Here is a 25,740-nt window from a genome sequence, read left to right on the forward strand (position 1 = left end):
TAGGAAGATGAGGGGAAGAGGAGGGGGAAGGGGGGAGGAAGAGGAGGAAAGGAGGGAGGAAGAGGAGGAGGAAGAGGAGGAGGAAGATGAAGAGGAAGATGAGGGGAAGAGGAGGGGGAAAGGGGGGAGGAAGAGGAGGAAAGGGGGAGGAAGAGGAGGAGGAAGAGGAAGATGAGGGGAAGAGGAGGGGGAAAGGGGTGGAGGAAGAGGAGGAAAAAGGGGGTGAGGAAGACATTGGTGGTAAAAAAGGGGGTCGAGGTGCAATTTGGGGATAACCTGTGGGTCAGAAAAGGGGTCCCAGAGGCCCAGGGGGGGGTTTGGGGGGGGCCACAACGGGGGTGTCGGGGGGTCCCCCCAACCCCAAACCCCCCCCCCCAAGACACCCCCCCCCCAATCCATTCCAACCCGTTCACTCCATGAACCCCCCGCCTCGGGACCCCCCAAAACACCCCCCTGAAGCTTCGCCCCCTCCCCCAACCCCGCGCCGGGGACCCCCCAAAACAAACTCACCATGGCGGCCCCGTTAGCTGCTGCCCCCCCCCACAGCAGAACCCGGATATCCGGTGCGCGGCCGCGGAGCATCACGGGACTTGTAGTTCCGGCGGGACTACGGCTCCCGTCGTGCTTTGCGCGCCGCCCCTTTAACCCCCTCCCAATTTTGGGGTGTGGGGGGGGGGTTTAACGGGGTCTCACGCCGTTACCGGAGGTTTAAACCGACGGGGGGGTCCCGGTGATGGATTTTGGGGGGGGGGGTCGTGGGATTAAGGGGGGGGGGGGGGGAGGGGGGTTGAAGAGGGCGGCGGCGCGCGCATGCGCGGTACGGAGGTGCTGCATCGCCACCCCCCCCCCCCAAAGACCCCCGTTAAACCCCCCCAAAGACCCCCGTTAAACCCCCTCACTGAGCCCCGTTAAACCCTCTGAGACCCCCGTTAATGCCCCTCACTGAGCCCCGTTAAAGCCCCTCAGACCCCCGTTATCCCCCCTCAGACCCTCATTAACTCCCCTCAGACCCCCGTTATCCCCCCTCAGACCCTCATTAACTCCCCTCAGACCCCCGTTATCCCCCCTCAGACCCCCGTTATCCCCCCTCAGACCCCCATTAACTCCCCTCAGACCCCCGTTATCCCCCCTCAGACCCCCGTTATCCCCCTCAGACCCCCGTTAAAGCCCCTCAGCGACCCCCGTTATCCCCCCCATTGACCTCCATTAACTCCCCTCACTGACCCCCATTAACTCCCCTCAGCGACCCCCGTTAAACCCCCTCAGACCCCCATTATCCCCCTCACTGACCCCCGTTAACTCCCCTCATTGACCCCATTTAAACCCCCATTGACCCCCGTTATCCCCCTCATTGACCCCCGTTATCCCCCCTCAGAGCCCCATTATCCCCCCATTGATCCCCGTTGAACCCCCTCATTGACCCCTCACTGACCCCCGTTAACCCCCTCAGACCCCCATTAACCCCCGTTATCCCCCCTCAGACCCCCGTTAAAGCCCCTCAGCGACCCCCGTTAACCCCCTCAGACCCCCCCAGACCCCCGTTAACCCCCGTTATCCCCCCTCAGACCCCCGTTAACTCCCCTCAGACCCCCGTTAAACCCCCTCAGACCCCCGTTATCCCCCCCCAGACCCCCGTTAACCCCCGTTATCCACCCGTCAGACCCCCATTAACCCCCATTAACCCCCGTTATCCCCCCTCAGACCCCCGTTATCCCCCTCAGACCACCATTATCCCCCTCATTGACCCCCATTATCCCCCCTCAGACCCCCGTTAACTCCCTCAGACCCCCGTTATCCCCTCATTGACCCCCGTTATCCCCCCTCAGACCCCCCATTAACTCCCCTCAGACCCCCGTTAACCCCCATTGACCCCCGTTAACCCCCTCAGACCACCGTTATCCCCCCCAAACCCCCATTAACCCCCGTTAAACCCCCTCAGGCCCCCGTTATCCTCGTCAGACCCCTGTTAAAGCCCCTCAGACCCCCATTAACTCCCCTCAGACCCCCGTTAACCCCCATTGACCCCCGTTAACCCCCTCAGACCCCCGTTATCCCCCCCAGACCCCCATTAACCCCCGTTATCCCCCCTCAGACCCCCGTTAACTCCCGTCAGACCCCCGTTAAACCCCCTCAGACCCCCGTTAAACCCCCTCAGACCCCCGTTATCCCCCCCCAGACCCCCGTTAACCCCCGTTATCCACCCGTCAGACCCCCATTAACCCCCATTAACCCCCGTTATCCCCCCTCAGACCCCCGTTATCCCCCTCAGACCACCATTATCCCCCTCATTGACCCCCATTATCCCCCCTCAGACCCCCGTTAACTCCCTCAGACCCCCGTTATCCCCTCATTGACCCCCGTTATCCCCCCTCAGACCCCCATTAACTCCCCTCAGACCCCCGTTAACCCCCATTGACCCCCCGTTAACCCCCTCAGACCACCGTTATCCCCCCCAAACCCCCATTAACCCCCGTTAAACCCCCTCAGGCCCCCGTTATCCTCGTCAGACCCCTGTTAAAGCCCCTCAGACCCCCGTTATCCCCCCCAGACCCCCATTAACCCCCGTTATCCCCCCTCAGACCCCCGTTAACTCCCGTCAGACCCCCGTTAAACCCCCTCAGACCCCCGTTATCCCCCATTGACCCCCGTTATACCCCCCCCAGACCCCCGTTAACCCCCGTTATCCACCCGTCAGACCCCCATTAACCCCCCGTTAACCCCCGTTATCCCCCCTCAGACCCCCGTTATCCCCCTCAGACCCCCATTAACCCCCATTAACCCCCATTATCCCCCCTCAGACCCCCGTTAACTCCCTCAGACCCCCGTTATCCCCTCATTGACCCCCGTTAAAGCCCCTCAGACCCCCCCTTATCCCCTCACTGACCCCCGTTATCCCCCATTGACCCCCGTTATCCCCATTGACCCCCGTTACCCCCCCCACCTCCCCGCCCCCCGCCCCGCGCATGCGCACACCGCCCCCCGCCGCCCCCCGCGCGCCGCCGCCGCCTCACGGCCGCGCATGCGCACACCGACCCCCCCCCCCCCATCGGTCTCAGCGAGGGAGGAGGAGGAGAAGAGGGAGGAGGAGGAGGAGGAGAGGGAGGGGGAGGAAGGCAGCGCCGCCATTACAGGCCGAGCCCGCCCCGGCGGCCCCGCCGCCCCCCTCCTTCCCTCCCGCCCCCCCGCCGCCGCCCTGAGGGGGGACATGGCGCCTTCTCCCGCCGCCCCCGGCCCGGCCCATCGCCGCCGTTACGGTAAGGAGCGGTTCCTTGTCTGTGCGTGTGTGTGGGGAGGGGTCCGTGGCCTCCTCATCCTCCTCTTCCTCCTCCTTCCTCCCTCACACACACACCCCCCCTCCCCCCCCATTTGGGAACAATGGGGCCGCCCCACCCCCGCTGGCCGCGGCCCCGCCGGACCGGCCCACAGCGCTGCCGGGGGGGGCGAGCGAGCCGTCACCCCCCCACAGCCCCTTCCCCAGCCGGGAGTTGGGGGGGGGGAAAGGGCGACCACCCCCCACCCCGGCAGAGGAGACGCCCCCCCCCTCAAGGGGAGGGGTCTGGAGAGTCGTGTGTGTGTCCCCCCCATGTCATTAGGGGACCCCCGTCTCGGGGTAAGGAGAGGAGAGACCCCCCCCCCCAAAATGAGGGAGGAAATAGGGAGAGGAGACCCCCCCCCCCAAATTAGGGGAGAGGTGTGGGGGAGAGCAAATCCCCCCCCCTAAATTAGAGGAGAGGTACAGAGAGAGGAGACCCCCCCCTAAATTAGGGGAGAGGTACAGAGGAGACCCCCCCCTAAATTAAGGGAGAGATACAGAGAGAGGAGACCCCCCCCAAATTAAGGGAGAGATACAGAGAGGGGAGACCCCCCCCTAAATTAAGGGATACAGAGAGGGGAGACCCCCCCCAAATTAGGGGAGAGATACAGAGAGGGGAGACCCCCCCCCTAAATTAAGGGAGAGATGTGGGGGAGAGCAAATCCCCCCCCCCCCAAATTAGAGGAGAGGTACAGAGAGAGGAGACCCCCCCTAAATTAAGGGAAAGATATAGAGAGGGGAGACCCCCCCCAAATTAGGGGAGAGGTACAGAGGAGACCCTCCCCAAATTAAGGGAGAGGTACAGAGAGAGGAGACCCCCCCCAAATTAAGGGAGAGGTACAGGGGAGACCCCCCCCAAATTAAGGGAGAGGTACAGAGAGAGGAGACCCCCCCCAAATTAAGGGAGAGGTACAGAGGAGACCCCCCCCTAAATTAAGGGAGAGGTACAGAGAGGGGAGACCCTCCCAAATTAAAGGAGAGGTACAGGGGAGACCCCCCCCAAATTAGGGGAGATACAGAGAGAGGAGACCCCCCTCAAATGAGGGGAGACCCCCCAAATTAGGGGAGAGGTCCAGAGGAGAACCCCCCAAATTAAGGGAGAGATACAGAGAGGGGAGACCCCCCCAAATTAGGGGAGAGGTACAGAGAGGGGAGACCCCCCCAAGTTAGGGGAGAGATACAGAGGAGACCCCCCCAAATGAGGGGAGACCCCCCAAAATTAAGGGAGAGATACAGAGAGAAGAGACCCCCCCAAATGAGGGGAGACCCCCCCCAAACTGAAAAGGAGGGGGGTGTGCCCCCTTCCCTGTGACCCCATTTTTGGGGCTATTTCCCCATGTTTAGGGTGAGTCTTTTTTTGGGGGTGTCCCCTATTTCGGGGGAGGGTCCCACATTCCCACACCCCATTTTCAGCCCCCACCCCTATTTTTTCGCCCCCTTTCACCTCCAACCCCAAATCCCAGGAGTTTAAAACCTTCCCACCAAGATTCCTGGTGAGATTTTGGGGTGATTTGGGGTGGTTTTGGGGTGGGGGTGTTTTGGGGTGTCTTTTTTGGGGGGGAAGGGGATTTTTGGGGTGATTTGGGGGCAAATTCAAGTCATTTTCCTTCCTGACATCTGATTTAACCTCAAGTCATCGATTTGGGGGGTTTATTTTTCCCCTTTTTCCTGCTTGATTTGGCCTCAGATTTATTCAAACTGATGAAAAAAGGTGAAATTTGGGTTCTTTAATGAATTTAACCCCTCCCTCCCCAGTTAAAAATCAACCAGTGGCTCGCTCCAACCTTCCCACTTCTTCCTTCCTTCCCCTCTGACACCTTTTTGGGGTCAAAAAAGTTGAAATTCTTCCTGAAAAATCAAAATTTCTCCTTCAAAAATCAAAAATTCTCCCAAAAATTCCAATTTCATTCTTTTTTTGACCCTTTTTAACTCTTTCCCCCCCTTTTCCCTCCCTTCCAACCCGTCTCTGCTCTCCCCTGGGTGTCAACTTTCCCCTTTCCCTCCTTCAAAAGGGATTTGGGGGCTTCAAAACACCCCCAAAAAGGATGATTTTGGTGCAGAGCTGCACAAAACACCTGACTTTAAGGTGGTTTTGGTGTCACCTGCCCCAAAATGCCACCAAAAAGGGGGATTTTGGGGGAGATCTTTGGGTTTCAAAGGGATTTCTTGGACATATTTGGGTTTAAAAGGGATTTTGTTGGACGTTTGGGGTGGTTAAAAGGGATTTTGGGGACATATTTGGGTTTAAAGAGGTTATTTTGGGACATTTTGGGGTATTTTTGGGACACATTTGGGTTTCAAAGGGATTTTGGGGGGCAAATTTGGGTTTAAATGGGATTTTTGGGGGACAAATTTGGGTTTAAATGGCATTTTGGGGGACAAATTTGGGTTTAAAGGGGATTTTTGGGGTCAAATTTGGGTTTAAATGGGAGTTTTTGGGGGAAATTTGGGTTTCAAAGGGATTTTGGGGGGCAAATTTGGGTTTAAATGGGATTTTTAGGGACAAATTTGGGTTTAAATAGGATTTTGGGGGACAAATTTGGGTTTCAAAGGGTGGGGTTTTAGGCTCTGGATTTGTTGGGTTTTAGGCCCTGGAATTGTTGGGTTTTAGGCTCTGAAAGTGTTTAGTATAGGTCTTGGATTAGGTGGGTTTTAGGCCTGGATTTGGGTGTTTTTAGGCTCTGGAATTAGTGGGATTTATACCTGGAACTGGGTGGGTTTTAGGCTCTGGATTTGGTGGGTTTTAGGCCTGGATTTGGTGGGTTTTAGACTCTGGAATTGTTGGGTTTTGGGCCTGGAATTCTTGGGTTTTGGGCCTGGAATTCTTGGGTTTTGGGCTCTGGAATTGTTAGGTTTTAGACTCTGGATTTGGTGGATTTTAGGCCTGGATTGGGTGGGTTTTAGGCTCTGGATTTGGTGGGTTTTAGTCTTGAATTTGGTAGGTTTTAGACCTGGATTTGATGGGTTTTAGCCCCTGGGATCATTTTTTAAGCCAGGTTTTTTAACCCCAGGTTTATCAGACCCTTGGGGGTGAATTTCTGTCTCCTCATCACCTTCTGCTGCCACACCAGCTGCTCCCGGGTGCCAAAACCGGTGGAGTTCTGAGGGGAAAAGTGGGGATTTGGTGGACTTCTGAGGGAAAAGTGGGGTTTTGGTCAAGTTCTGAGGGGAGAAGTGAGGATTTGGTGAATTTCTGAGGGAAAGGTGAGGCCTGGATGGATTTCTGAGGGGAAAAGTGGGGTTTTGGTCAAGTTCTGAGGGGAAAAGTGGGATTTTGATCAAGTTATGAAGGGTAGAGTGGAGTTTGAGTGGAGTTCTGAGGGAAAAAATGGGGTTTTGGTGGAGTTCTGAGGGAAAAGATGGGATTTTGGTCAAGGTCTGATGGGAAAAGTGCAGTTTGGGTGGAGTTCTGAGGGGAAAAGTGAGGCCTGGATGGATTTCTGAGGGGAAAAGTGGGATTTTGATCGAGTTATGAAGGGTAGAGTGGAGTTTGAGTGGAGTTCTGAGGGGAAAAGTGGGGATTTGGTGGAGTTCTGAGGGAAAAAATGGGATTTTGGTGGAGTTCTGAGGAGAAAAGTGGAGATTTGGTGAACTTAAGAAGGAAAGATGAGGCCTGGATGGATTTCTGAGGGAAAAGGTGGGGTTTTGGTCAAGTTCTGAGGGGAAAAGTACAGTTTGGGTGGAGTTCTGAGGGGAAAAGTGAGGCCTGGATGGATTTCTGAGGGGAAAAGTGGGATTTTGATCAAGTTATGAAGGGTAGAGTGGAGTCTGAGTGGAGTTCTGAGGGGAAAAGTGGGGATTTGGTGGAGTTCTGAGGGAAAAAATGGGATTTTGGTGGAGTTCTGAGGAGAAAAGTGGAGATTTGGTGAACTTAAGAAGGAAAGATGAGGCCTGAATGGATTTCTGAGGGAAAAGGTGGGGTTTTGATCAAGTTATGAAGGGTAGAGTGGAGTCTGAGTGGAGTTCTGAGGGGAAAAGTGGGGATTTGGTGGAGTTCTGAGGGAAAGGTGAGGCCTGGATGGATTTCTGAGGGAAAAGGTGGGGTTTTGGTCAAGTTCTGAGGGGAAAAGTGCAGTTTGGGTGGAGTTCTGAGGGGAAAAGTGAGGCCTGGATGGATTTCTGAGGGGAAAAGTGGGGTTTGGGTAGATTTCTGAGGGAAAAAGTGGGGTTTTGGTCAAGTTCTGAGGGGAAAAGTGGGATTTTGATCAAGTTATAAAGGATAGAGTGCAGTTGGAGTGGAGTTCTGAGGGGAAAAGTAGGGAAAAGTGGGGTTTTGGTGGAGTTCTGAGGAGAAAAGTGGAGATTTAGTGAACTTAAGAAGGAAAGATGAGGCCTGGATGGATTTCTGAGGGAAAAGGTGGGGTTTTGGTCAAGTTCTGAGGGGAAAAGTGCAGTTTGGGTGGAGTTCTGAGGGGAAAAGTGAGGCCTGGATGGATTTCTGAGGGGAAAAGTGGGATTTTGATCAAGTTATGAAGGGTAGAGTGGAGTTTGAGTGGAGTTCTGAGGGGAAATGTGGAGTTTTGTTGGATTTCTGAGGGGAAAAGTGGGGTTTGGGTGGATTTCTGAGGTGAAAGGTGAGGTCTGGGTGGATTACTGAGATAAAAGTGGGAGTTTTAAGGGCAAAAGGTGGGAGTTCGGTGTTTTCTGAAGGAAAAAGAGCAGGTTTAGGTGGATTTCTGAGGTCAAGGTGAGGTTTAGGTGGATTCCTGAGGGGAAAAGTGGGGTTTGGGTGGAGTTTTGAGGGGAAAAGTGGGGATTTGTTGGATTTCTGAGGTGAAAGTGGGATTTTGGTGGACTTCTGAGGGAAAAGTGGGGGTTTTGGTGGGAATTTCAGGGCAAAAGCTGGGAGTTTGGTGGTTTCTGAAGGACAAAGTGGAGATTTGGTGGATATTTAAAGGAAAGGTGAAGTCTGGGTGGGTTTCTGAGGGGAAAAGTGGGGGTTGGGTGGGGTTATGAGGGGAAAAGTGGGGTTTTGGTGTGAGTTTAAGGACAAAAGGTGGGAATGTGGTGGTTTCTGAGGGGAAAAACTGGGGGTTTAGGTGGAGTTTTTACCCCCCACGTTTCATTCTCTCGCTGTTGTCGTTTGGTGCCGCGGGTTGAGGAGGGAGAAGATCCTCTCAACCTATGACACAGAGGTCATTCCCCTTCAATAAATCCCTAACTCAGCCAAAAAACCCAGCTGATGGGGGGCAGGGAGGAGGGGTTGGAGTCCCAAAGCTGAGCTTCTCCTCCCTCTGAGGCCTCTGTGACCTGAGGGAGAGCAGCACAAAAACCCTGAGAGAGTTTTGTCTGCCTCCCTCCCTCTCTTTCACCTTCACTTCAGAGGAAACAAGCCCTTCAATCCCTCCCACCCCTCTGGCAACCAACAGCAACGGGACTTTTCTCCTTCCTAGTCCTCCCCAGTTGGACTTTGGGGCCTAAATCAGCAGCTTCTGACTCAGGGATTTCAGGGGTGAAATCCAAAGCCATTTCCCACCCTTTTGCCCCTTTTCCCACCTTGTTTTAGGAGCTGAAATCCTGGGGGTGAAGTTTCCTGCACTGTTTTGGGTGGATTCCTTTCTTTTTTTCTCACATGTCCCCCCCAAACCACCCTCCCGTGATAGAAACGAGGTTTTGCTTCTGAAACCGGTCGTTTTTAGGTGATTAAAGGCCAAACTGGGAGGGGATGAAGCTGCTCTGCAGGGGGAGGGGAGGGAAAAACGACTCTGAGGAGTCACAGGTCTGTTGTTGGACTCATTTTCATCGTTTTGCTGGGGAAATGCCACCAAAAAGGCACCAGAAACAGCCTTTTCCTCCCCAAATTGACTCCTCGACCCCTGTGGCACCTCGAGTTGGGCTGATGGAAGAGAAGAAAGTGGATCCTCCAGCAAGAAAGGGAAGGGAAACTGGGGGAGAAAATGGATGATGTGGGCTGGGGATCCCCCTGTGTGCTGGGGGTGGGGTGTTGGAGAGGAGAGCAAGGGGTTAAAACGAGGTTTAAAGGGTTAAGCTGGACCCTGATGTCTCACTGCAGGGGGGGGGGGGTGAAAATGGGGAGGAATAAGGGAGGTGGAGGGAAAAATCCTGATGGTTTGGGGGCAAAATCCTGGTGGTTTGGGGGCTCAAATCCTGATGGTTTTGGAGCCCCAAGTGCTGGTGGGTTTGGGGCCAAATCCTGATGGTTTTGGAGCCCCAAGTGCTGGTGGTTTGGGGGCTCAAATCCTGATGGTTCTGGAGCCCCAAGTGCTGGTGGTTTGGGGCCAAATCTGATGGGTTTGGAGCCCCAAGTGCTGGTGGGTTCGGGGCCAAATCTGATGGTTTTGGAGCCCCAAGTGCTGGTGGGTTTGGGGCCAAATCTGATGGGTTTGGAGCCCCAAGTGCTGGTGGTTTTGGAGTTCAAGTCCTGATGATTTTGGACCCTGAGTCCTGGTGGTTTTGGGGGCTCAAATCCTGGTGGTTTTGGGACAAAATCCTCCTGGTTTTAGGCCCCAGATGCTGATGCTTTGGGGCCTGAGTCCTGGTGCTTTTGGGGCAAAATCCTTGTGGTTTGGGGCCCCAGATGCTGATGCTTTGGGGCCTGAGTCCTGGTGCTTTTGGGGCAAAATCCTTGTGGTTTTGGGCCCCAGATGTTGATGGTTTGAGGCCTGAGTCCTGGTGGGTTTGGGGCAAAATCCTTGTGGTTTTGGGGCCTGAGTCCTGGTGGGTTTTGGGGCAAAATCCTTGTGGTTTGGGGGCCTGAGTCCTGGTGGTTTGGGGGCCTGAGTCCTGGTGGTTTGGAGGCCTGAGTCCTGGTGCTTTTGGGGCCTGAGTCCTGTTGTTTTTGGGGCAAAATCCTCATGGTTTTGGGCCCCAGGTCCTGATGGTTTGGGGGCAAAATCCTTGTGGTTTGGGGCCCCAGATGGTGATTATTTGGGGCCTGAGTCCTGGTGCTTTTGGGGCAAAATCCTTCTGGTTTTAGGCCCCAGATGCTGATGGTTTGGGGCCTGAGTCCTGGTGCTTTTGGGGCAAAATCCTCCTGGTTTTGGGCCCCAGATGGTGATGGTTTGGGGCCTGAGTTCTGGTGGGTTTGGGGCAAAATCCTCATGGTTTGGGGCCAGAGTCCTGGTGCTTTTGGGGCCAAATCCTCCTGGTTTTAGGCCCCAGATGCTGATGGTTTGGGGCCTGAGTCCTGATGGTTTGAGACCTGAGTCCTGGTGGTTTTGGGGCCCAAACAAGCCCTTTCCCTCCTTGGCTCCCTCTTCCCCTCCCTCCTCATCCTCTTCCCTCCTCTCTCACGGGTCCCCCCCAATTCTCCCCTGCCCCCTTTTCCCTGCCCTCAGCCCATCTCAGGGCTCTCTTCCTTCCCTCCCCCCTCTCACCACACACCTTCCCCTCGCGGTTCACCCCAACCCCACAACCCTCCCGGTGCCAGAAGGGGCTGCCCCTGGGATTCATCACTCACCCTGGGCTGAAATCACCCCGAATCGAGCCTGGAGTTGGTGCTGAGGGGATGGAGGGGGGGGATATTCCTGACCCAAAAACACTCAGCAGTTGTTTTGCCTTCCAGGGGGAAACGTCACCCGTCCCACGCCGGGCACCAGCAACTGACGTCGTCGGCACCATCATGGCAACGCCGAAACCGGTGGCTTGAGGGTCCGAAGCAAGAGGGGAAAGGGGGTGGTGGGGAGGGGAGAAAGAAACCCCTGTGGGAAGCAGCTGGATTTTGGGGGTTCGGGGGGGGGAGGGTTGGGAGGGGGGAAGAGGAGGGGTGTAGGAAACAGGATGTGTGGACGATGATGATGGCAAGAAAGCAAGATGTGCGCATCCCCACCTACCATGTCAGCGTGGTGGGCTTGTCGGGCACGGAGAAGGAGAAGGGACAGTGCGGCGTGGGCAAATCCTGCCTGTGCAACCGCTTCGTACGGCCCAGCGCCGACGACTTCCACCTGGAGCACACGTCGGTGCTCAGCACCAGCGACTTCGGGGGTCGGGTGGTTAACAACGACCATTTCCTTTACTGGGGGGAAGTGGGGAGAGCGTTGGAGGACGGAGGGGAGTGTAAGTTGCACGTGGTGGAGCAGACGGAGTTTATCGATGACCAGACGTTCCAGCCTCACCGGAGCACCGCCCTCCAGCCTTACATCAAACGAGCTGCCGCCACCAAGCTGGCGTCGGCTGAGAAACTCATGTACTTTTGCACTGACCAGTTGGGTTTGGAGCAGGACTTTGAACAGAAACAGATGCCCGAAGGGAAGCTGCTGGTGGACGGTTTCCTCCTGTGTGTTGATGTCAGTAGGGGGATGAATAGGAACTTCGATGAGCAGCTCAAGTTCGTGTCCAACCTTTACAACCAAGTGGCCAAGACCAAGAAGCCCGTGGTGGTGGTGTTGACCAAGTGTGATGAAGGGGTGGAGAGGTACATCCGGGACGCCCACGCTTTTGCCTTAAGCAAGAAGAACCTGCAGGTGGTGGAGACTTCAGCCAGGTCCAACGTCAACGTGGACTTGGCCTTCAGCACCTTGGTGCAGCTGATAGACAAGAGCAGGGGGAAAGCCAAAATCATCCCTTACTTCGAGGCCCTGAAGCAGCAGAGCCAACAGATCGCCGCCGCCAAGGACAAGTACGAGTGGCTGGTGGGGCGGATCGTCAAGAACCACAACGAGACGTGGCCCAACGTGAGCAGGAAGATGCAGTCGGCCCCAGAGTACCAGGATTACGTCTACCTGGAAGGGACCCAGAAAGCCAAGAAGCTTTTCCTGCAGCACGTGCATCGCCTCAAGCAGGAGCACATCGAGCGGCGCCGCAAGGCCTACCTGGCCCTGCTCCCCCAGGCCTTCGAGGCTCTCATCCCAGACCTGGAGGAGATCGACCACCTGAGCTGCCTCAAAGCTGAGAGGCTCTTGGAGACCAAACCCGACTTCCTCAAGTGGTTTGTGGTGCTGGAGGAGACCCCCTGGGACGCCACCAGCCACGTGGACGACGTGGAGAACGAGCGCATCCCCTTCGACCTGATGGAGACCCAACCCGCCGAGCAGCTCTACGAAGCTCACCTGGAGAAGCTGAGGAACGAGAGGAAGAGGGCGGAGATGAGGAAGGCCTTCAAGGAGAACCTGGAGACTTCTCCCTTCATCACCCCTGGCAAGCCCTGGGAGGAAGCCAGGAGCTTCATCATGAACGAGGAGTTCTACGTGTGGCTGGAGGAGTCGGTCTACGTGGACATCTACGGCAGGCACCAGAAGCAGCTGATCGACAAGGCCAAGGAGGAGTTCCAGGAGCTGCTGCTGGAGTACTCGGAGCTCTTCTACGAGCTGGAGCTCGATGCCAAGCCCAGCAAAGAGAAGATGGGAGTGATCCAAGAGGTGCTGGGCGAAGAGCAGAGGTTCAAAGCCCTACAGAAGCTCCAGGCCGAGCGGGACGCCCTCATCCTGAAGCACATCCACTTTGTGTACCACCCCACCAAGGAGACGTGTCCCAGCTGCCCTCTGTGCGTGGACTCCAAGGTGGAGCAGCTCCTCTGCTCCCGCTTCACCCGCAACCAGAAGAACCCGCTGGCGGATCCCAACGTCGACAGGATCAACCTGGTGATCCTGGGTAAGGACGGCTTGGCCCGAGAGTTGGCCAACGAGATCCGGGCGCTCTGCACCAACGACGACAAGTACGTCATCGAGGGCAAGATGTACGAGCTGGCCCTCAGGCCCATCGAGGGCAACGTCCGCCTCCCCGTCAACTCCTTCCAGACCCCCACCTTCCAACCCCACGGCTGCCTCTGCCTCTACAACTCCAAAGAGTCCCTGTCTTACGTGGTGGAGAGCATCGAGAAGAGCCGGGAGTCGAGCGTGGGTAGGAGGGACAACCACCCTGTTCACCTCCCCCTCACCCTCATCTTGGTCAACAAGAGGGGTGACACCGGTGGCGAGACCCTGCAGAGCCTGATCCAGCAGGGCCAGCAGATCGCCAGCAAGCTCCAGTGCGTCTTCCTCGACCCGGCCGCCGCCGGCATCGGTTACGGCCGGAACATCAACGAGAAGCAGATCAGCCAGGTCCTGAAGGGCCTCCTGGACTCCAAACGCAACCTCAACCTCGTCAGCTCCAGCTCAGCCACCATCAAGGAGCTGGCGGACGCGGAGCTGCGCGTGGTCGTGTGCCTGATGTGCGGAGACCCCTTCAACGCCGACGACGTGCTGCTGCCCATCCTCCAGTCGCAGAGCTGCCGCCCTTCCCCCTGCTCCTCGGGCTCTTCCGTCCTCCTCGAGTTGACTTTAGGAGCTCAAAGGAAGCGCCTGGAGCTTTCCCTCCTCTCCTACCACTCCTCCTTCGGCGTCCGCAAGAGCCGCCTGGTCCACGGTTACATCGTGTTCTACTCGGCCAAGCGCCGCGCGTCACTGGCCACGCTCAGGGCCTTCCTGGGCGAGGTGCAGGACATCATCCCCATCCAGGTGGTGGCGGTCACCGAGGCTCCCTCCGACCTCCTGGACAACGACCTGAGCAGGGAGCAGCTGAGCGAGGGCGAGGAGATCGCCCAGGAGATCGACGGCAAGTTCGCCGCCATCCCTTGTGGCCAAGCCCAGCCTAAGCTGGAGCTGTTCCACTCCTTCTTCAAGGACGTGGTGGAGAAGAAAACCATCATCGAGGCCACCCACATGTACGACAACGCGGCCGAGGCCTGTAGCACCACCGAGGAGGTTTTCAACTCGCCCAGGGCCGGTTCCCCACTCTGCAACTCCAACCTCCAGGACTCAGAGGAGGACGTGGAAGCTCCAGGAGGTTACAGCCCGTTCCGGGAGGAGGCTGCTCTGCCTCCCCTCGCCAAGGACCACTCGAAGCTGTCGATGGAGCTGGAAGGGAACGACGGGCTGTCCTTCATCTCGGTCATGAGCGCTTTCGAGAGCAAGTTGAACAATAAGGTGCCTCCACCGGTGAAGCCCAAACCCCCAGTTCATTTTGACCTCACCAAAGGGGATCTTTACCTAGAGCAAAGCCACCGGGACGGCCAGAGGAAATCGGTCTCTTCCAGCCCTTGGTTACCCGGCGACTGCTTCGACCCGTCGGATTACGCCGAGCCCATGGACGCCGTGGTGAAGCCCCGCAGCGAGGAGGAGAACATCTACTCAGTCCCTCACGACAGCACCCAGGGCAAGATCATCACCATCAGGAACATCAACAAGACCCAACCCAACGGCGGCGGCGGCAACGGCTCCGACAGCGAGATGGACACGGGCTCCTTGGAACGAGCCCGCAAGGTCTCGGCCGTCACCAAACCCGTCCTGTACCGCAGCCGCTGCTCCAGGCTGGGCAGGTTCTCCAGCTACAGGACGAGCTTCAACGTCGGCAGCGACGACGAGCTGGGACCTGTGAGGAAGAAGGAAGAAGATGCCACGTCTCAAGGTTACAAAGGGGACAACGCCGGCATCCCCTACGAGGCGGCCGACGGAGAGGACCCCCGCAGGAGGAACATCCTGCGCAGCCTGAGGAGGACCACCACCAAGGTAGGGGGGCGTGGGGAGCAGCTGGCGTGGCGTGGCGGGGCCTTTCAGTGAGGGAGGGTGGAGTTGGGTGGGTGCAGAAGGTCTTTGGGGGGGGTTTTGGGCCTCCCCGTGGTGGGGCGAGGGGGTTGGGCCTAGGAGGTGGTGGTGGGATCCCTCAGTGTTGGGTTGGGGGGTGAGAAGGGTGCTGAGAATGGTGGGAGTGGGGTTGGAGGGCAAGGGCGAGGGTTGGGGTACAATGGCCAACCTATTGGAGGCCAAAGGCAAGGGTTGAGGACCAATGGCCAACCTCCTATTGGAGGCCAAGGGTTGGGGCACAATGGCCAACCTGTTGGAGGCCAATGGTTGGGGCACCAATGGCCAACCTGTTGGAGGCCAAGGGTTGGGGCACCATTGGCCAACCTGTTGGAGGCCAAAGGCAAGGGTTGAGGACCAATGGCCAACCTCCTATTGGAGGCCAAGGGTTGGGGCACAATGGCCAACCTGTTGGAGGCCAATGGTTGGGGCACCAATGGCCAACCTGTTGGAGGCCAAGGGTTGGGGCACCATTGGCCAACCTGTTGGAGGCCAAGGGCAAGGGTTGGGGTACAATGGCCAAGCTCCTGTTGGAGGCCAAGGGTTGGGGCACCATTGGCCAACCTGTTGGAGGCCAAGGGTTGGGGCACCAATGGCCAACCTGTTGGAGGCCAATGGTTGGGGCACCAATGGCCAACCTGTTGGAGGCCAAGGGCAAGGGTTGGGGTACAATGGGCAACCTCCTGTTGGAGGCCAAGGGTTGGGGCATCAATGGCCAACCTCTCCCATTGGAGGCCAACACCAATGGCCAACCTTCCCGTTGTTGGAGGCCAATGATTGACCCACCAGTGGCCAACCGTTCCCATTGGAGTCCAACACCAATGGCCAACCTTCCCATTGTTGGAGGCCAATGATTGACCCCCCCAGTGGCCAACCTTCTCTCATTGGAGGCCAACACCAATGGCCAATGTGTTATTGGAGGCTAACACCAATGGCCAACCTTCTCTTGTTGGAGGCCAACACCAGTGGCCGACCTTCTTCTCTTGGAGGCCAATGGTTGACCCACCAATGACCAACCTCTTGTTGGAGGCGAACACCAATGGAGTGCCCCAAAACTCCTCATGTCCCCCCAAAACTGCTCCAAACCTGCCCCCAAACCACTCATTTTGCTGACAAACGTCGCTTTCCCACCCTCCCACCAGCCACTGGGATGAACTTGGGGGTCCTTCCCCTCACTTCTTGTCCCTCCTTCTTCCCCCTCCCAGAAGCCAAAGCCCAAACCTCGACCTTCCATCCCCAAAATGCTGGAGAGCAACTATTTTGGGGTGCCCTTGAGCAACGTGGTGAGCGCAGAGAAGCCCATCCCCATCTTCATCGAGCGATGCATCGAGTACATCGAGGCCACAGGTGAGGAGCCCACCCCAGAACCCTTCAGCTCACTCAGGGGGGTCTTTGTGGGGGGCAGAAAAGGTGGGGAGGAAACTCTTCTTTGTCTCCAAACCTCAAGGTTTTGGTGCTTGAGGAAGTACCAGAGGCTGGTTGAGCCCAGCTCCTCGTGGGGGACGTGGTTTTTGGAGGCCCACCAGCAGGGTTGAGGCTCGAGATGGGCACAGAAAGAGGGATTTGGGGACTGAATGGGATGAAATTGAGGTTGGGAAGGAGGAAAAGGGGTGAAATTCCACAGGTTGTCCCTCACCCTTGTGTCTCCTCTTCTTCCTCCTCCTCAGGGCTGAGCACCGAAGGGATTTACCGTGTCAGCGGCAACAAGTCAGAGATGGAGAGTCTGCAGCGGCAGTTTGATCAGGGTAACGGCCTCTTCCACCCCAAAAACAACCTCTTCCACCCCAAAAACAACCTCTTCCACCCCAAAAGTGCCTTTTGCTGCCCCCAGACAGCATTTTCTGCCTCCAAATCTCCTTTTCTGCCCCCAAAACTGGCCTCTTCCACCCCAAAACTGGCCTTTTCCACCCCAAAACATCCTCTTCCACCCCAAAAACAACCTCTTCCACCCCAAAAGTGCCTTTTTCTGCCCCCAGACAGCATTTTCTGCCCCCAAAACAACTTCTTCCACGCCATAACATCCTTTTCCACCCCAAAATTGGCCTTTTCCACCCCAAAACTGGCCTTTTCCACCTCAAAACATCCTCTTCTGCCCCAAAAATGGCCTTTTCCACCCCAAAAACAACCTCTTCCACCCCAAAAGTGCCTTTTTCTGCCCCCAGACAGCATTTTCTGCCTCCAAAATGTCCTTTTCTGCCCCAAAACTAGCCTTTTCTGCCCCCAAAACAGCCTCTTCCACCCCTGAAACATCCTTTTCCACCCCAAAACAGCCTCTTCTGCCCCAAAACTTGCCTTTTTCCCCCCAAAAACCGTTTCCCTTCTTTTCCTCCCTTTTCCCCTCAAACTCCATTTCTTTTCCCACAAAACCCATCTTTTTCACCCCCAAACCCCCTTTTACCTCCCTTTTTCCCCCTCAAACCCCCTTTTTGAGCCCAACCCCCTTTTTTCCCCTCCAACCCTCTTTTCCCCCCCCTTTTTCCCCCTCAAACTCCTTTTTTCCCCCCTAAACCCCCTTTTTCCCTCCCTTTCCCCACCAAACCCCCTTTTTACCTCACTTTTTCCCCCCCAAACCCCTGTTTTTCCCCCCAAACCCCCTTTTTCTCTCCCTTTTCCCCCAACTCCCCTTTTTCCCTCCCTTTCCCCCTCAAACCCCCTTTTTTCCCCAAACCCCCTTTTCCCCCTTTTCTCCCCCTTTTTTCCCCCCAAACCCCCTTTTTCCCTCCTTTCCCCTCCAACTCCCCTTTTCCCCCCCTTTTTCTTCCCCAAACCCCCTTTTCCCTCCCTTTTCCCCCCATAAACCCTCTTTTTCCTCCTCAACTCCCTTTTTCTCCCCCTTTTTCTCCCCCTTTTTCTCCCCCTTTTTCTCCCCCTTTTTCTCCCCCTTTTTCTCCCCCTTTTTCTCCCCCTTTTTCTCCCCCTTTTTCTCCCCCTTTTTCTCCCCCTTTTTCTCCCCCTTTTTCTCCCCCTTTTTCTCCCCCTTTTTCTCCCCCTTTTTCTCCCCCTTTTTCTCCCCCTTTTTCTCCCCCTTTTTCTCCCCCTTTTTCTCCCCCTTTTTCTCCCCCTTTTTCTCCCCCTTTTTCTCCCCCTTTTTCTCCCCCTTTTTCTCCCCCTTTTTCTCCCCCTTTTTCTCCCCCTTTTTCTCCCCCTTTTTCTCCCCCTTTTTCTCCCCCTTTTTCTCCCCCTTTTTCTCCCCCTTTTTCTCCCCCTTTTTCTCCCCCTTTTTCTCCCCCTTTTTCTCCCCCTTTTTCTCCCCCTTTTTCTCCCCCTTTTTCTCCCCCTTTTCCCCCAACCCCCCTTTTTCTCCCCCTTTTTTCCCCCCATAAACCCCCTTTTTCCTCCTCAACTCCCTTTTTATCTCCCCTTTTTTCCCCCCAACACCCTTTTTTTCCCCTCAAACCCCCCTTTTTCTCCCCCAAACCCCCTTTTTCCCTCCCTTTTTTCCCTCAAACCCCCTTTTTCCCTCCTTTCCCCTCCAACTCCCCTTTTCCCCCCTTTTTCTTCCCCAAACCCCCTTTTTCCCTCCCTTTTCCCTCCATAAACCCCCCTTTTTCCTCCTCAACTCCCTTTTTCTCTCCCTTTTTCTCCTTTTCCCCCCTTTTTTCCCCCCAAACCCCCTTTTTCCCTCCCTTTTCCCCTCAATTTCCCCCCCCACCCCCCAGACTTTGACCCCTTTCACTCCTGGGGTCCCCCCCTGCGGGTTTCACCCAAACCCCCTCTCCCTGTGTCCCCAGACCACGGCCTGGACCTGGCCGAGAAGGATTTCCACGGTGAACACGGTGGCGGGCGCCATGAAAAGCTTCTTCTCGGAGCTGCCGGAGCCGCTGGTGCCGTACGGGATGCAGGGCGAGCTGGTGGAGGCCCACAGTGAGTGACCCCCGCCTTTCCCACCCAGAACACCCCTCACACCCCCTCCCTCAGCGTCGTTTTGGGGAGAAACCTCATCCCTCAGCGTCGTTTTGGCGGGAAACCCTGCCGCCATTGCGTTTGGGCGGGAAACCACTCCCCTCAGCCTGTTTTTGGGCAGGAGACCCCCCTCAGCTTCATTTTTGGGGATGAAACCCACCCCCTCAGCTGCTTTTTGGGGGAAACAACCCCTCTTCAGCTTCGTTTTTGGGGAGAAACCCCCTCCCTCAGCTTCGTTTTGGGGACAAACCTTCCCCCTCAGCGTCGTTTTGGCGGGAAACCCTGCCGCCATTGCGTTTGGGCGGGAAACCACCCCCCTCAGCCTCTTTTTGGGCAGGAGACCCCCCTCAGCTTCATTTTTGGGAATGAAACCCTCCCCTCAGCTTTGTTTTGGTTGGAGACCCCCTCCCTCAGTGTCATTTTGGGGAGAAACCCCCTCCCTCAGCGTCGTTTTGGCGGGAAACCCTGCCGCCATTGCGTTTGGGCGGGAAACCACCCCCCTCAGCCTGTTTTTGGGCAGGAGACCCCCCTCAGCTTCATTTTTGGGGATGAAACCCTCCCTTCAGCCTCTTTTTGGGGGAAACAACCCCCCTTCAGCTTCGTTTTTGGGGAGAAACCCCCCTCCCTCAGCTTCGTTTTGGCGGGAAACCCTGCCGCCATTGATTTTTGGCGGGAAACCACCCCCCCTCAGCCTCTTTTTGGGCAGGAGACCCCCCTCAGCTTCATTTTTGGGGAGGAACCCCTCCCCCTCAGCTTTGTTTTGGTTGGAGACCCCCTCCCTCAGTTTCTTTTTGGGGACAAACCCCGTCCCTCAGCGTTGTTTTGGCGGGAAACCCTGCCGCCATTGCGTTTGGGCGGGAAACCACCCCCCCTCAGCTTCTTTTTGGGCAGGAGACCCCCCTCAGCTTCATTTCTGGGGAGGAACCCCCTCCCTCAGCTTCTTTTTAGGGAGAAACCCCCTCCCTCAACTTCTTTTTGGGGACAAACCTTCCCCCTCAGCATCGTTTTGGCGGGAAACCCTGCCGCCATTGCTTTTTGGTGGGAAACCACCCCCCCTCAGCCTGTTTTTGGGCAGGAGACCCCCCTCAGCTTCATTTTTGGGGATGAAACCCTCCCTTCAGCCTCTTTTTGGGGGAAACAACCCCCCTTCAGCTTCGTTTTTGGGGAGAAACCCCCTCCCTCAGCTTCGTTTTGGCGGGAAACCCTGCCACCATTGCGTTTGGGCGGGAAACCACCCCCCCTCAGCTTCTTTTTGGGGAGGAAACCCCCCTCAGCTTCATTTTTGGGATGAAACCCTCCCCCTCCACTTTGTTTTGGTTGGAGACCCCCTCCCTCAGTGTCATTTTGGGGAGAAACCCCCTCCCTCAGCGTCGTTTTGGCGGGAAACCCTGCCGCCATTGCTTTTTGGCGGGAAACAACCCCCCCTCAGCCTGTTTTTGGGCAGGAGACCCCCCTCAGCTTCATTTTTGGGGATGAAACCCTCCCTTCAGCCTCTTTTTGGGGGAAACAACCCCCCTTCAGCTTCGTTTTTGGGGAGAAACCCCCCTCCCCTCAGCGTCGTTTTGGCGGGAAACCCTGCCGCCATTGATTTTTGGCGGGAAACCACCCCCCCTCAGCCTCTTTTTGGGCAGGAGACCCCCCTCAGCTTCATTTTTGGGGATGAAACCCTCCCCTTAGCTTTGTTTTGGTTGGAGACACCCTCCCTCAGTGTCATTTTGGGGAGAAACCCCCTCCCTCAGCGTCGTTTTGGCGGGAAACCCTGCCGCCATTGCGTTTTGGCGGGAAACAACCTCCCTCAGCTTCTTTTTGGGCAGGAGACCCCCCTCAGCTTCATTTCTGGGGAGGAACCCCTCCTTCAGCCTCTTTTTGGGGAGAAACCCCATCCCTCAGTTTCTTTTTGGGGAGAAACCCCCTCCCTCAGCTTCGTTTTGGCGGGAAACCCTGCCGCCATTGCTTTTTGGCGGGAAACCACCCCCCCTCATCCTGTTTTTGGGGGGATCCCCTCCTCTCACCCCACTTTTAGGGGGTAACAACCCCCCTCAGCCTGTTTTTGGGGGGATCCCCTCCCCTCAGCCCATTTTTAGGGGATAACAACCCCCCCTCACCCTGTTTTTAGGGATAACAACCCCCCCCTCAGCCCATTTTTGGGGGGATCCCCTCCCCTCACCCTGTTTTTAGGGGGGATCCCCTCCCCTCAGCCCATTTTTAAGGGGTAACAACCCCCCCTCAGCCCGTTTTTGGGGGGATCCCCTCCCCTCTGCCCATTTTTATTGGGTAACAACCCCCCCCTCAGCCCGTTTTTGGGGTATAACAACCCCCCTCAGCCCATTTTTGGGGGGATCCCCTCCCCTCTGCCCATTTTTATTGGGTAACAACCCCCCCTCACCCTGTTTTTGGGGGGTAACAACCCCTCTCAGCCCATTTTTGGGGGGATCCCCTCCCCTCATCCCATTTTTGGGGGGTACAACCCCCCCTCACCCTCTCTTTGACAGGATCCCCCCTCCCCATCTCCTTTTTGGAGCAACCAACACCTCCTCAACCCATTTTTGGGGGACAAACCCCATCCCTTTACCTTCTCTTTTTCAGGGGGGGTTCTCCTCCCTCCCAGCTTGTTTTTGGGGGGTCCCAACCCCTGCTCTGGGTGTCCCTGACACTGTGTCCCCCCCTCCCAGAGATCAACGACCGGGAGCAGAAGCTGCACGCGCTGCGGGACGTGCTGCGGAGGTTCCCCAGGGAGAACTACGAGGTCTTCAAATACGTCATCGGGCACCTCAACAAGTGGGTCAGGGGGGGATGGGACACCCCAAAAACCTTCTCCTGGAGCTCCTGGGTTCCTCATCCCCATCATCTCATCACCCTGGTGGGATGAGGGGTCTTGGGTGGTGGGTTCCTTGTGGTGAGGGCTGTGGGACACCCCAAAACCTTCTCCTGGAGCTCCTGGGTGGTGGGTTCCTTGTGGTGAGGCTCATGGGACACCCCAAAACCTTCTCCTGGAGCTCCTGGGTGGTGGGTTCCTTGTGGTGAGGCTCATGGGACACCCCAAAACCTTCTCCTGGAGCTCCTGGGTGGTGGGTTCCTTGTGGTGAGGGTCCTGGGACACCCCAAAAACCTTCTCCTGGAGCTCTTGGGTTCCTCATCCCCATCAACTCATCACCCTGGTGGAATGAGGGGTCTTGGGTGGTGGGTTCCTTGTGGTGAGGGCTGTGGGACACCCCAAAACCTTCTCCTGGAGCTCCTGGGTGGTGGGTTCCTTGTGGTGAGGGTCCTGGGACACCCCAAAAACCTTCTCCTGGAGCTCTTGGGTTCCTCATCCCCATCATCTCATCACCCTGGTGGGATGAGAGGTCTTGGGTGTCAGGTTCTTCATTCTTAGAACCTTGGGACACCCCAAAACCTTCTCCTGGAGCTCCTGGGTGGTGGGTTCCTCATCACCCTGTTGGAATGAGGGGTCTTGGGTGGTGGGTTCCTTGTGGTGAGGGCTCTGGGACACCCCAAAACCTTCTCCTGGAGCTCCTGGGTGGTGGGTTCCTTGTGGTGAGGCTCATGGGACACCCCAAAACCTTCTCCTGGAGCTCCTGGGTTCCTCATCCCCATCATCTCATCACCCTGTTGGGATGAGGGGTCTTGGGTGGTGGGTTCCTTGTGGACAGGGTCCTGGGACACCCCAAAAACCTTCTCCTGGAGCTCCTGGGTGGTGGGTTCCTCATCACCCTGTTGGGATGAGGGGTCTTGGGTGGTGGGTTCCTTGTGGACAGGGTCCTGGGACACCCCAAAACCTTCTCCTGGAGCTCCTGGGTGGTGGGTTCCTTGTGGTGAGGGTCCTGAGATACCCCAAAAACCTTCTCCTGGAGCTCCTGGGTGGTGGGTTCCTTGTGATGAGGCTCCTGGGACACCTCAAAACCATCTCCTGGAGCTCCTGGGTTCCTCATCCCCATCATCTCATCACCCTGTGTGGATTTAACCCTTTCCCTCACCCAACCAGGATGAGTTTAACCCTTCTCTTCCCATTAACCCCTTCTCCTCCCACCCCTCACCCAACCAGGATGGATTTAACCCTTCTCCTCCCACCCCTCACCCAACCAGGGCAGATTTAAACCCTTTCCCTCACCCAACCAGGCTGAGTTTAACCCTTCTCCTCCCATTAACTCCTTCTCCTCCCACTCCTCACCCAACCAGGGCAGATTTAACCCTTCTCTTCCCATTAACTCCTTCTCCTCCAACCTCTCACCCAACCAGAGTGGATTTAACCCTTTCTCTCCCCCAACCAGGATGAGTTTAACCCTTCTCTTTGCACCCCTCACCTAACCAGGATGGATTTAACCCTTCTCCTCCCACTCCTCACCCAACCAGGGCAGATTTAACCCTTTCCCTCACCCAACCAGGATGAGTTTAACCCTTCTCCTCCCACCCTTCACCCAACCAGGGCAGATTTAACCCTTTCCCTCACCCAACCAGGATGAGTTTAACCCTTCTCCTCCCACTCCTCACCCAACCAGGATCAATTTAACCCTTTCCCTCACCCAACCAGGGCAGATTTAACCCTTCCCTTCCCACCCTTCACCCACCCAGGGCACATTTAACCCTTCCCACCCTTCCTCCCTCTCCTCAGGGTGAGCCACAACCACCGGGTGAACCTGATGACGAGCGAGAACCTTTCCATCTGCTTCTGGCCCACGCTGATGCGCCCCGACTTCAGCACCATGGACGCGCTGACGGCCACTCGCACCTACCAGACAATCATCGAACTCTTCATCCACCAGTGCCCCTTCTTTTTCTACAACCGCCCCATCCTGGACGCCGCCGCTCCCCGCCTCCCCTTCGGCCTCAGCCACACCACCACCACCACCACCACCACCACCTCCTCCTCCTCCTCTTCCTCCTCTTCCTCTGGGGCCTTTCCTCCCCGTCGTCCCCACGGCCACGTCCCCACCAGGCGATTTGTCGCCGCCTCAAGGGTTGGGGGCGCCTCAGCTGCAGCACACGCTCTGAGGTGACTCCTCCAGCCCATCTGGCCTCCTCTCCTACACCCCAAAAACCCACCCAAACCACCCCAAAAGGACACTAAAACTCCCCCCACCCTTCATCCCCCTACCCCCCTGACCACAAACCTCCTCCCTCCACACACACCATGAGATGTTTGGGCCGGGCTCGGGGTTGAGAGTTGCTGGAGTGGATTTGGGGGTCCCCATGGTGAGCTTGGGGGGGGTGGGGGGGAGCTTTGAGGGGGGGGTTGTTGCTCTGGTTGCCCCCCCCTGGACTTGTGGGTGAGGCGCTGGGGCTGCTGAAGCTCTTCCTGTGGTTAGTGGGGAAGGGCAAGGGTCTGCTCAAGGTTGGTCTGTGGTGGCTTGAAGGTCATCCAGGGTGGTCCAAGGGTCATCCAAGGTGGCCTAACATGGCTTGAAGGTCATCCAAGGTGCTCCAGCATGGCTTGAAAGTCATCCAGGGTGGTCCAAGGGTCATCCAAGGTGGCCTAACATGGCTTGAAGGTCATCCAAAGTGGTCCATCATGGCTTGAAAGTCATCCAAGGTGGTCTAACGTGGCTTGAAGGTCATCCAGGGTGGTCCAAAGGTCATCAAAGGTGGTCCAGCATGGCTTGAAAGTCATCCAAGGAGGTCCAAGGGTCATCCAAGGTGGTCCAGCATGGCTTGAAGGTCATCTAAAGTGGTCCAAAGTTCATCCAAGGTGTCCAAAGGTCATCCAAGGTGGTCCAGCATGGCTTGAAGGTCATCCAAAGTGGTCCAGCATGGCTTGAAGGTCATCCAAGGTGGCCTAACGTGGCTTGAATGTCATGCAAGGTCGTCTAAGGGTCATCTAAAGTGGTCCAACATGGCTTGAGGGTCATCCAAGGAGGTCCAAGGGTCATCCAAAGTTGTCCAGCACGGCTTGAAGGTCATCCAAGGTGGCCTAACGTGGCTTTAAGGTCATCCAAGATGGTCCAAAGGCCATCCAACTTGGTCCAAGGGTCATCTAAAGTGGTCCAGCATGGCTTGAGGGTCATCCAACGTGGCCTAATGTGGCTTGAAGGTCATCCAAGGTGGTCCAGTATGGCTTGAAGGTCATCTAAAGTGGTCCAAAGGTCATCCAAGGTGGTCCAGCATGGCTTGAAGGTCATCAAAGGTGGTCCAGTATGGCTTGAAGGTCATCTAAACTGGTCTAAAGGTCATCCAAAGTGGTCCAGCATGGCTTGAAGGTCGTCTAAAGTGGTCCAAAGGTCATCCAAGGTGGTCCAAAGGTCATCCAAGGTGGTCCAGCGTGGCTTGAAGGTCATCTAAAGTGGTCCAAAGGCCATCCACGGTGGCCCATCATGCCCTGAAGTTCATCCCAACGTGCTCCAAGCTCAACCTGAGGCTCAGCCAACGCGGTCCATGGTCACCCAAAGCCCATCAGAGGTGCCCAAAGCCCCCTGAGGTGGCCCCATCGCTGTCACCTCCCCTCCTCCCCCCTCCAATGCCCCAAGGACTTGCCCCGTGGCCACCTCAGGCCCCTCCCCCCCCCCTTCCTGCCCCTCCCCCGGCATGAAGCACTTACGGGGGGAGGGGGGGGGTTTAGGGGGGTCCCTGCCCCTCCCCCCATCCCCCCCCCTCGGTTTTGGGCCGGATTTTGGGGTTCTTTTTCTCCAGAAAAAACATGAAAACAACAGAAAACGGCCCCGAGGTTGAGTTTTGGGGTAAAAAAAGGGGATTTTGGGGGCGGAGGGGAGTTGGGGGCCCCTCCCCCATCACCTCCCAGCACGGGTTGGGGTTGGAACTGGCTGTGCTGGGGTATGCCACTGGGGGGCTGCGGCCCCTCCCCCACCCCTGGCGGCGCTTTGCCCCCCAAAAGTGCCCCAAAAGGGGCTTTTTTACCCCCCCAAAGGGTCCGTTTCACGCCCCGCCTCGCGATTGGTTGAGCTTCGCCCCACCCTTTCCCGTCATTGGCCGATGACTCCCGGCCCCTCCCCCCCCCCCGCCCTTAAAAAGGACCCGAAAAGCCGCTTTTTCATCACAAAACGCCTTTTAATGAGGCGA

General features: G+C 56.8%; 1 protein-coding gene across 1 annotated transcript; it reads left to right on the forward strand.

Annotated features, from left to right (window-relative positions):
- Positions 1 to 3,050: 3,050 nt before the first annotated feature.
- ARHGAP35 (Rho GTPase activating protein 35) lies at positions 3,051 to 25,381 on the forward strand. Its single transcript, XM_062020252.1, is given in 8 exon segments — positions 3,051 to 3,254; positions 10,839 to 14,757; positions 16,035 to 16,176; positions 16,497 to 16,574; positions 18,561 to 18,592; positions 18,594 to 18,693; positions 21,405 to 21,510; positions 23,342 to 25,381. Coding segments are annotated over 7 exon segments (4,536 nt in total). The 5' UTR covers positions 3,051 to 3,254; positions 10,839 to 11,064; the 3' UTR covers positions 23,727 to 25,381.
- Positions 25,382 to 25,740: the final 359 nt, after the last annotated feature.

The sequence above is a fragment of the Colius striatus genome, unplaced genomic scaffold, assembly GCF_028858725.1.
Source record: "Colius striatus isolate bColStr4 unplaced genomic scaffold, bColStr4.1.hap1 scaffold_93, whole genome shotgun sequence".
NCBI lineage: Eukaryota > Metazoa > Chordata > Aves > Coliiformes > Coliidae > Colius > Colius striatus.